The following is a 12324-nucleotide window of genomic DNA, read 5'->3' as shown; positions in this document are numbered from 1 at the left end:
CTACATACATGAACAGAAATGGGCCAAGCAGTGTTTAAAAGAATAGAGTTTGTGTGTCGTTATTTTGGAGCATAAGCTAGCCAGGCAACCATGAGCTGGGCTGTGGGAAGAGGCCCACAGCCCCTACTACAGCTCAGTGAGCACTCTAGAAGCTTACCTTGAGTGACTGTTTTAAGGACAATCAGGGTTGATAAAAACCTCAGTGACAAGTTGGAGCTCTTGAAGAATGCTGCTGTCTTTGGTTTGTTCTCCACAAAATGCTCGGCAGAATTATCCTGGGTTCCTTTAATGGCCACTCCTTTAAATATGTCTTCACCCAGTCTTCTCAATGTTGAGGTCATAGCCGAATGCTGTTAAATATATACACAATCATCTTTTTAAATACTTGATCAAGCTGGGCGGTGGTGGCGCACGCCTTTAATCCCAGCACTCGGGAGGCAGAGGCAGGCGGATCTCTGTGAGTTCGAGACCAGCCTGGTCTACAAGAGCTATTTCCAGGACAGGCTCCAAAACCACAGAGAAACCCTGTCTCAAAAAACCAAAACCAAAAAAAAAAAAAAAAAAAAAATACTTGATCAAATGTAAGCACTAAAGCAAATATTAACAAAAATAGATTTGAAAACATGCAAAGTTAGAATTAAAACTGTATCATTAACTTTTAAAAAACAAGTGTGAACTTCTCTTCTTGAAATGTTTTCCTAAGAAACTAAGATCAGGTTAAGTCCGGCATAGAGAAATATCAAAAGAAGAGAGCTGGACTCTGAGTTCACCGCTTTCCCTGGTGGGAGCCAGGCCAAGAGTAAGCAATGCTGCACAGAGGGAACTGACGGCATCTCCAGGCAGCACAGACCGAGCACACTGCTGCCTGGAGACCAAGGCCCTGCCTCCGCCCCAGACCAGACCTGCCTAGACTGCCCCTGGGCAAGGATGCAGAAGTACTGGCTTCTCCATGTTTTCAGCTCACTCTCACTGTAACTATCCCCAAGAAGAAAATACTGGGTCAGGATCATGAAGAAGTCTCACAGAATAAATTTTGACTAGAAAATGGACAAAACAGAAATAATGGTACAGAGTAAGGTATTTCTACAGGGGCTCCGATGTCTTCCACAGACTTTTCATGACTCGAACAGAAAGGAAACCGTTTCAAACTATTGAAAAGGAGAATGCTTAAGGAAGACTTAGAAATCACTTAAAAGTCTCTATGTTGAGATCTAATTCTTCCAGCTTTTCTCGCTGACGTTCATAATGATTTTCCACATCTTCATGAGGGTTTGTAAATTGATTCTAAGCTCAGCACTGATACTGCAATATGGATAACACATTTGTACATGCAAAACTAGAAACAGACATTCTGAGATTTGGGGCATCAAATGATTGGGCAGTGAGTGGCATGAACAATGCAATCAGATTTAAATGTATTGTAAATAACATTTTAATAATCCTGAGGAAAAGTAGGTGTTTTTAATAGTATGTGGAATGTTTCTATTTTCAAGTCTAAAATAATTAAAACTTGCATCATTCAAAAAATTTTTAAAGCTGAGCAGTGGTGGCATATCCTTTAATCTCAGCACTCAGAAGGCAGAGGCAGGTGGATCTCTGTGAGTTCAAGGCTAGTTTGGTCTCAAAGCAAGTTCCAGGACAACCAGAGCTGTTATACAGAGAAACCCTGTCTCAAAAATTAAATAAATAAATAAATTACATAATGAAAACAGGACCCCTATACCAAGAAGGCACAATAATCCCAACTAAAAAAGTTATAAAATGTGAAAGAGGCTGGAGAGGTAGCCTGGCTGTCGAGAGCAATGCCTGTACTTGTACAGGACCCAGGTTTGGTTTCCAGCACCACATGGCAGCTCACAGCTGTCTCTAACTCCAGCTCCAGGGAGTCAGATGCCCTCTTCTGGTCTCCATGGGCACTGCATGTAAGTAGGGCATATGCACATCACACACATAAAAAATTTTAGGTTAATTCTTCAATGTGAGACAAAACCAGATGATGAGAGAGAAACACAAATGTACAGGCTTCAACACACTACCCTCAACTATTGAGAGTAGAGCTAGACTAAGTATTAGTGATGATAGAGAACTTATAAATACCACCAATTCACATGTATAAAACACCCTGGTCAACAACAGAACAACTTCAACAATACAGCCACATTAGCAAAACAAAAACAGAAAGAACTAAAACCAACTTCTAAATAACACACACAGCAGAGGGGAAGTTCCAAGGGAATTAGCACACTAGTAAGGAGATGTAAACACAGGGCCTGGAAAGCTGGCACAGCAGTGTGAGCCCCTGCTGCTCTGCAGGCAGGACTGCATTCAGATCCCAGCACCTCGGCCAGGCAGCTCACAACTGCCTCTTTTTTTTTTAATTGTTTTTTTTTAATTGAGCTATATATTTTTCTCCACTCCCTTCCTTGCCCTCCCCCTACTAGTTCCCCATGCTCCCAATTTACTCAGGAGATCTTGTCTTTTTCTACTTCCCATGTAGATTAGATCCATGTATGTCTCTCTTAGGGCCCTCTTTGTTGTTTAGCTTCTCTGGGATTGTGAGTTGTAGGCTGGTTTTTCTTTGCTTTATGTTTAAAAGCCACTTATAAGTGAGTACATGTGATAACTGTCTTTCTGTGTCTGGGTTACCTCACTCAAAATAATGTTTTCTAGATCCATCCATTTGCCTCCAAATTTCAAGATGTCATTATTTTTTTCTGCTGTGTTACTACTCCACTGTGTAAATGTACCACATTTTCCTTACCCATTCTTCGGTCGAGGGGCATTTAGGTTGTTTCCAGGTTCTGGCTATGACAAACAATGCTGCTATGAACATAGTTGAGCACATGTCCTTGTGGTATGATTGAGCATCCTTTGGATATATACCCAAAAGTTACAGTATTGTTGGGTCTTGAGGTAGACTGTTTCCTAATTTTCTGAAAAATCATCGTAATAATATCCAAAGTGGCTGTACCAGTTTGCACTCCCACCAGCAATGCAGGAGTGTTTCCTTTACCCTACATCCTCTCCAGCATAAGTTTCATCAGTGTTTTTGATCTTGGCCATTCTTACAGGTTTAAGATGGAATCTCAGAGTTGTTTTGGTTTGCATTTCCCTGATGGCTAAGGATATCAAGTATTTCCTAAAGTGTCTTTCAGCCATTTTGGATTCCTCTGTTGAGAGTTCTCTGTTTAGGTCTGTACTCCATTTTTTTTTATATTGGATTATTTGTTCTTTTGATGACCAATTTCTTAAGTTCTTTGTATATTTTGGAGATCAGCCCTCTGTCCAATGCAGGCTTGGTAAAGATCTTTTCCCATTCTATAGGCTGTCATTTTGTCTTGTTGACCATGCCCTTTGCTTATAGAAGCTTCTCAGTTTTCAGGAGGTCCCATTTATTAACTGTTTCTCTCAGTGTCCTCACAACTGCTTTTAATTCCAGGTCCAGGAGATCTGACACCCTTTTCTGGTATAAACCCATACATAGACACATGCATACACGCTGGCATGCTGACATGCACTGTAATCCCAGCACTCAAGAGGCTGAGGCAGGAGACCTGTAAACTAAGGCCAGGCTAGGCTACACAGTAAGACGAGTAAGACGCTGTGTCAATCCAAACATTAGCACATACACAAAAGGACAAAGAGTCTTAAATCAATAATCTAAAATTTCATTTCAGTAACCTAGAAACAAGCGACTCACAAAATAAAGTAGTAGAAGGGAATAAAGAGAGAAGAAATTAATTAAACTGAAAATGAAATGAAGAAAGTAAGTAAAACAAAAAAAAAGATTCTTTGAAAGATCAATAAAAAATTGCTTAGGAAAGGCAACCAAAAGTAAGGAAAGAACAAGCCCACAGATTCTCCACATCGCTGAGGGACATCAAAGAGAAGGCCAAGCAGTCACCTTGCAGCAGCTGATCTCAAACAGACAAATGCACTGCGCCTGTTTCCATTTCATCCGTACATTCCACACACTAGATGTACAGATCTGTCTACAAGACAAAGCGGTTCATTTCCTCACACAGCACAAACGACTAAAACTCTCAGCTACTTCTCCAGCACCATGTGTGCCTTCATGCCACCATGCTTCTCACCATGACAATAATGGATTAAACCTCTGAACTGTAAGCCAGCCCCAAATAAATGCTTTTCTTTATAAGAGTCACCATGATCATGGTGTCTCTTCATAGCAATGGAAACCCAAACTAAGACACCACCTAAAAAATTCTTAAGAAATATAAAGGATAGCCGGGCGGTGGTGGCGCACGCCTTTAATCCCAGCACTCAGGAGGCAGAGGCAGGCAGATCTCTGTGAGTTCGAGACCAGCCTGGTCTACAGAGCTAGTTCCAGGACAGGCTCCAAAACCACAGAGAAACCCTGTCTCAAAAAAAAAAAAACCAAAAAAAAAAAAAAAAAGAAATATAAAGGATGAGATGATATCAATTTTTATAAATCAAATAGATATAAAACCAGACAAGGCTTTTTAATTTTGATGTGTTGGTTTGTTTGGTTTTGTTTTGTTTTGCTTTGCTTTGCTAGACAGGGTTTCTCTGTAGCTTTGGAGCCTGTCCTGGAACTAGCTCTTACAGACCAAGTTGGCCTTGAACTCACAGAGATCCACCTGCCTCTGCCTCTCAAGTGCTGGGATTAAAGGTGTATACTATCACCACATGGCTACCAGACAAGGTTTAAAACATAAAAACCAAAGACCAAGATCCCTTATTAATCGATTATATGTCTACATGAATGTAATTGATCCCCATAATCTCATAGGGAGGTGTGGCTTTGTTGGAATGGGTATGACCTTGTTAGAGGAAGTGTGTCACTGTGGGGGCAGTTTTAAGGTCTCCTATGCTTAGGATACTGCCCAGTGTCTCAGTCTATTTCCTACTGCCTGCAAGATGTAGGACTCTCAGCTACTTTTCCAGCACCATGTCTGCCTACACACACATGATAATGGACTGAACCTCTCTATTGTAAGCCACCACCTCAAGCTCAGTTAAATGTCGTCCTTTGTAAGAGCTGCCATGGTCATGGTGTCTCTTCACAGCAATAGAAACTCTAAGACACATGCTATCACCATAAACATATACTCATAAAAATTCAATACATAAAAATCATTCAAGAACTCAAATAGTTAAAAAATCGAAAAGAGTCCACACATAAATTTTGTGAAAAAAATTATACAATAATGAAAGAACACAAAGCTATGAGTGAAAAGGTGGTTACAATTCCTATGCTGAAAGGCTCAGCACATGAGAGTGGTACACAAGCTGAATACCGTTCCTATCAAAACCTTAGGATGGTATTTTATAGAGAAGATTGCTCTCAAACGAAAGCCAACAGGTTGCACACACATGGAACACTATTTATTTTTCTGTGAAACATAACCAAGAGAACCGATACTAAATAGAGTCAGTACCTGTGTCCCAGCATCCAGCTGCCTTAGAGACCAATATATAAACTTGACAAAAGGCTCATGCAGTTTGGCGTTCACAAATGGCATCCACTGGAGTTGCTCTGTCATCAGAGGCAAAAGCTGAAGGTGGTGGAAAACAAAAGCACCGCATATTTAGATATCTGAAACCAACGCCATGATTTTCTAAAAATGAACTAAATGATTTTTAGGACTGGTCTATCCATTCTACAAAGAAGCCAGTTGAAATTTGGATAATACCCTGAATACGCAGATTAATTTGGAGTAGGGAACTGATATCTTTAAAAATACGTATGCTTATTATTTAGATATTTTGAATTTCTTTAAAAAAATTTAGTTTTCATATTACATGTTTTATATCAAAATTACGACATTGCTATTTACCGTATTTATTCTTTCATTTGGCTTATGCGAGCATTCATTCCATCTTGACAGATCTCCGTCAGTACCTCCTGTAGGACAGTGGTTAATTAGCCCCTCAGCTTTTGTTTATCTGAGAGTCTTTGTTTCTCCATTATGACTGTCCAGTACTTTGTGTCAGCACCACTGGCTCATCAGGGTCTGCTGCAGGAGGCGCCCTAGCAAGTGGCAATGTGTTTTTCTCTTGCTGTTTTAAGTCTACTAAGACTATTCATAAAGATAAAATGAATCTGAGTCAGACACGAGATAAGTAAATTATTAAATTAGTGTAAAATTTTTGGTTTTCTCTTCCGTTTTTTTCTTTTTGATGTAAGGTCTTACCATATATCCCTGGTTTGTGTGAAAATTAATACGTAGCCTAGGCTAGACTCAGACTCAGATCCACCTGCCTCTGCCTCCTGGGTACAAGGATTAAAGGCGTGTGCTACCAGGCCCAGTTCAGATTTCATTTTTAAAATTATATTTGAGACAGTTTCATGAATTCCCTTCTTACTTTGAACTTCCTATAGAGACATAGTTTATATAGATGTTAAAAATTCTAAATAAAATGTGTCCTATTATAGGTCTAATAAAGTATCACAAAGTATGTTTAAACAACACTTAGGTCTGATGGAGGCCTTAGCTGCTCAAGATTAAGATATCTGCCACCCTGTACGTGTTTCTGGAGGCCAAGGGGAAGATTCACTCCTTAATCAAGCTGCAAGCAGAGCTCAGTTCTCTGCAGTTCTGGCGTAGATCTACTGCATATCTGCGCTGACTGCGCAAAGGACGGTATCCAGCCCCCAGAACTGTCTCCTCCCCAGTGTGCGTTTCCCTCCTTGGTCCATCTTCAATGCCAGCAATGATGCACTAAGTATTCAACCTATTCTTCTAACTCTTCCTTTCCAGGTCAAAGACTCAATGTGCTGGACCCGCTGGAAACCGGGAACCTCCCTGTTCCAAGGACAGCTGACGGGCAATTTTCACTCCTTTTCATTATGCACCAGAACATACTGACAGGTCCCAGAGGTCAGAATGGGAGCATTTTTGCAGCCATTAGTCTACATAGCACAAAAGAGGTTTTGAAGGACCCTGTAGCTAAAGATTTTTTTAAAAGATGAATATAATTTACTCAAAATCCTGAACTACTTAATAACCATAAAATTATTCCTGAAAATAACAGACAAAACCTGTCCTTTTCTCTAAATGTTTATACAAAGTATCAAACTCTAAAGACATTTCATACTAGTTATAAATCTTGAGCACTGATACTAGCATTAGGAAATACTTTCCTTTGATGATGAGAATCCTAAAAGCAGAGATTTTACCCTTAGTCCCAAACAGAATTAACAAAATAGAATTATCCCAATAGGTTTCAAATCTATGGCTGTATGTAAAAACAACTATTCACATCACTGAATCGATGGCAGTTTTGGCACTTTTAAGCATTTTATTAAGGTCATGTCTTTAAAAAAAAAACATATTAATAAAACTACAAATACAATGCCAGTACCTAAGTCGACCCTGAATTTAATCTCCAACACCATCCAAAATTTAAAAAATTAAAGATGTACATACAGCGGCGAGCTAGATGATTCGGTGGAGAAGAGTACTTTCTGCTGCAGAGGACAAGGGTGTAGTTCCCAGAACCCCACGGTGGCCCACAACAGCCTATAACGCCAGTTCTAGATCCTTGAGCACTGTATGCGTTCAGCACACACATGTATATAGGCAAACATGCATACACATAAAACAAGCCTTTCCAATTCAGCATGAATTAATACTGAGGTCTGGGATGAATCAAGTTAAAAACTGTTGGTACAGACAATTTTCTAGCAAAAAAAAAAATGCTCCTAAGTCAAATATAGAAGCACATACTTATAATCCCAAAACAGGGAAGCAGTGACAAGCGGATCCTAAATTCAGCACCATCCTCAACTACAGAGTGAATTTGAGGACAGCCAAAGTTACTGAGAACTGCCTCACAAACAAAAATACTTGCAGTATTTTTCATTTAGAAGCATGTCAGAAAGTTGGGGTCGGAGAAATGGCTCAGTGGTTAAGAGCACGTCTTGTCTCAGTGCTGTGCTTTTGTAGAGGTCTGGGGTTCAATTCCTAGCATCAGAGAGTGGTTTACAGTCATCTGTAACTCAAGTTCTAGAGCAGTGTTCTCAACATTCCTAATGCTGTGACGGGCAATTTTGTGTGTATGCATGTGCGTGCCACATGTGTGCCTGGTGTCTGTGGAGGTCAGAAGAGGGTGTCCTCATGCTGTGGTGACCCCAACCATAAAATTATTTTCATTGCTACTTCATAACTGTATTTTGCTACTGTTATGAATCATAATGTAAATGTCTATGTGTTCCAATGGTCTTAAGTAACCCTGTGAAAAGGTCATTTGACCCCGCATCCCCCCCACACACACATGCACGCACTCACGCACGCAAAGGGGTCTTGACCCACAGGTTGAGAAGCACTGTTCTAGAGGCTCCAAACACTCTTCTGACCTCTGCAAGCACCACATACACAATGCAGGCAAAATACTCACATAAAATAAAATACATGAATCTAATTGAAGAATGAAAATACCAGAGCCAGTGAGATGGCTTGTCACCAAGCCTGAGAACCTGAGCTCCACTGTTGGGGTCCACATAGTGGGAGGAGAGAACTGACTGCAGAGTTGTCCTCTGACCTCCACACCTGTATAGTGGTGGGTACTCCCCCAATTAAATAAACAGATGTAGTTTTTAAGAACTAAAATAAAACAAGTTAATAAAAATACCAAAAGCTTTTTCTTACTTAATCTTCATGTATTTCGAATTAACAACAAAACAACCCAAAACCTTGGGGGCTGGAGAAACACTCAGCGGTTAAAAGCACCCAGGTCATGTTCGAAGCACTGGCTCCAGGGGATCCGACACCCTCTTCTGACCTCCACAGACACCAGGCACACATGTGGCACTCACATGCATACACACAAAACATTTACACGGGTAAAATAAAAATAAGTGAATCTTAAACACCAACCTTTACACACTTCTCTTGAATGTCACTTCTCTGGGAAGGTTTGAATGGTGGTTTTTCACCGTCCACACCAGGTTCTTCGAGCTCCACTTTGTTAAGATGGTGGTCTGATATCCAGTCCATGAAAATAATTAACAGTTCATACACTTGTCCGTTGAGTGCTGTCTGTTGATCAAACACTGAATCAAACATGACTGCAGTTCGAAACCCATACAAACTAAAAAGAAAGCCTTAAATTTGGTGGTTATAGAATAACTTACTTAAATTATTTTTAGACAAGTGTTTAGGTATTTACCTAAAATAAATTCCACATCAAATATTGCCAACTGTATTAAAAACATTAAATGCCTGCTAAGACTCGTAAACTCATCATAATAAGAAAAATAAAAGTATACTTTATTATTACAGTAAAAAAAAATTCCAGTGGCTATATTATAGTGGCCCTAGACTATAACCCCATCCCAGCACCAAACAAGTTGATGCAAGCAGATACTGAGTTTAAGGCCAAACTGGCCTTACACAGTGAGACCCTTCCTCGAAACCAAGAAAAAAAAATTGTTGTGTTTTTTTTGAGATAGGTTTTCTCTGTGTGGCTTGGTTGTCCTGAAACTCACTATGTAGACCACACTGGCCTCGAACTCACAGATCTGCCTGTCTCTGCCTCCTGAGTACTGGGATTAAAGTCATGTGCCACCACACCCAGCTATTTTAAAATAATTGTCATTAAAATTGTTTAAGCTTGATAACACAAAAATGTAAAAAACAATGGCTTTAATTCTACAGCATGAACCAGCCTTTCTTAAAAAAAATCTAACAAAACAGACTTAATGATTCCCAAAACTAAAGAATTTCTATTGTAGGATTTTGTATTTTCTTCCTACAAAACTTAGGTTTTTTTGTAATAATAACCTGATATTAACATGAGGTGTAACTTTCTTTTCCTGGAAACTCTATTCTCTGAACCTATCAAAACAGTAAGATTAAGGTCTGGAATACAGCAAAGGTGTAGGATACTAGAATAGATGAGTGTGACCTTTGCTTCGTCCCATAAAAAAATAAAAATACATTCAAACCCAAGCAGCGGGGCACACTTGTGAGGGATTTTCTTGAGTGGATCACTTGAAGTTGGAAGACCCTCTGTAAGTCTGGGCCACACCTGGCGGCAGTCAAAATAAAGAGACATAGGATGGGAAGTTTTGCTTTGTGCCTGCCTGACCTCACTCTCTTGGCAAGTTCACTATCCTGTTATTGAGGCAATCCTTCGCTGGTATTAGATCCACTTCCACAGATTCTGATGTAGACCGAAGACCAGCAGCTCCTAGGAACCAGCACAAGATCAAGATTGCTGCCTCGCAGACAGAACAACTATCAGCTTCTCAGCCTTCCATCGGAGACAGCAATTGTCGGACTTCTTGGGTCACAGCCTACAAGCCACTCTGTCCCGTATATCCCTTCATAGAATATACACGTGAATTCTCCCCCCCTCTATCCCGTATATCCCTTCATAGAATATACACATGTGAATTCTCCCCCCCTCTATCCCGTATATCCCTTCATAGAATATACACGTGAATTCTCCCCCCCATCCCGTATATCCCTTCATAGAATATACACGTGAATTCTCCCCCCCTCTATCCCGTATATCCCTTCATAGAATATACACGTGAATTCTCCCCCCTCTATCCCGTATATCCCTTCATAGAATATACACGTGAATTCTCCCCCCCATCCCGTATATCCCTTCATAGAATATACACGTGAATTCTCCCCCCCATCCCGTATATCCCTTCATAGAATATACACGTGAATTCTCCCCCCCTCTATCCCGTATATCCCTTCATAGAATATACACATGTGAATTCTCCCCCCATCCCTTATATCCCTTCATAGAATATACACATGTGAATTCTTCCCCCCCATCCCGTATATCCCTTCATAGAATATACACGTGAATTATCCCCCCCTCTATCCCGTATATCCCTTCATAGAATATACACGTGAATTCTCCCCCCTCTATCCCGTATATCCCTTCATAGAATATACACGTGAATTCTCCCCCCCATCCCGTATATCCCTTCATAGAATATACACATGTGAATTCTCCCCCCCATCCCGTATATCTCTTCATAGAATATACACGTGAATTCTCCCCCCCTCTATCCCGTATATCCCTTCATAGAATATACACGTGAATTCTCCCCCCCATCCCGTATATCCCTTCATAGAATATACACATGTGAATTCTTCCCCCCCATCCCGTATATCCCTTCATAGAATATACACATGTGAATTCTCCCCCCCCCCCCCCGCCTCTCTCTCAGAGAATCGCCAACAAAGAAAAGGAGCCAACCAGCCCAGTTCTGCATTCTTGGTGGCTGTGGCAGTTCCTCCCCTGAAGTTGGCAGCAGCCACGTCCTCATCTAATCATGCCAGCTCTTGACCAAAGCTGGGCACAAACCCAGCTTATGGCAGACACAGCACCACCTGTTGCCTACACGATACAGAAGCTCCCTGCTTTAGTTCCTGCATGTGACTTCTCCTGCCTCAATCTCTGGGACTGGAGAACTCACCCGGGAGTTGCTTTGCTCAAATAAACTTATTTTTTAACTTTCCAGTTCAGCTTGATCTGACTTATTGTGTGGGCTGAGAAACCTATTATCACAATACAGAAAACCTATTAAGGCCAGGTGGTGGCAGTGCACACCTTTAATCCCAGCATATGGAAAGCAGAGGCAGGCGGATCTCTGTGAGTTTGAGGCTACCCTGGTCTATAGAGTAAGTTCCTGGACAGGTTCCAAAGCAACACAAAAAAACCCTGTCTTGAAAAACTAACAAAAAAGAAAGAAAGAATGAATGAAAAAAAGAAAAAAAAGAAAAAACCAATTAAGATGTTTCTCTATAAAATAATAAGATGAATTATTTCAAAACAAAAAATATATATTTTTGCTTAAAATAGAAAGTGAAATGATTAAAGGTTAAAAGAAAATTTCTTGGTTCTCTATTAGAGCAATTTTAATCATATCATACCTTGAAAGGTTTAGAAACTGGTATTTTTTCTTGTTTTAAACTTTTCACTTCTTGAGCAGCGTGGGATTCTCCTTTCAGTCTCTGTACTGTCATAAACTCATACTTCCTCTGCCAATGCACAGAGTCATGAATTAGAAAAAGCAAGCAAAACACTGAAAAATTCAAGACAGGGCTAAAGAGATGGCTCAGTGATTAAGAGCACTAGCTGCTCTTCCAGAGGACTCGGGTGCAATTCCCAGCAACCACATGGTGGCCCACAGCCATCTCTAACTCCAGTTCCAGGGGATACAATGCCCCTTCTGACTCTCATGGGCACAGGCACAGTGCACATAGTGCACTGACATACCTGCAGACAGCACTCACACACTGTGAAGACCTGACTTTGCAAACTCCATTTTAAAGAAGGGGCTCTCTCTATCTTAAGCCATATAATGAG

The 12324-nt window shown here is 40.5% G+C and overlaps 1 protein-coding gene across 1 annotated transcript in view; it reads right to left on the bottom strand.

Moving 5' to 3' along the window:
- Ccdc138 (coiled-coil domain containing 138) overlaps nucleotides 1-12324 on the bottom strand; it is a 53033-nt gene that overhangs the window by 16917 nt on the left and 23792 nt on the right. The window contains exons 10-13 of the mRNA XM_057751150.1: nucleotides 11889-11996; nucleotides 8865-9026; nucleotides 5424-5540; nucleotides 158-350 (exon numbers count right to left, since the gene is read on the bottom strand). Of these exons, the coding sequence (XP_057607133.1) occupies nucleotides 158-350; nucleotides 5424-5540; nucleotides 8865-9026; nucleotides 11889-11996 (580 nt within the window). The remainder of the gene's footprint in view (nucleotides 1-157; nucleotides 351-5423; nucleotides 5541-8864; nucleotides 9027-11888; nucleotides 11997-12324) is intronic.

The sequence above is a fragment of the Chionomys nivalis genome, chromosome 19 (genome assembly GCF_950005125.1).
Source record: "Chionomys nivalis chromosome 19, mChiNiv1.1, whole genome shotgun sequence".
Taxonomy (NCBI): domain Eukaryota; kingdom Metazoa; phylum Chordata; class Mammalia; order Rodentia; family Cricetidae; genus Chionomys; species Chionomys nivalis.
This window is presented reverse-complemented; position numbering and strand designations above follow the sequence as displayed.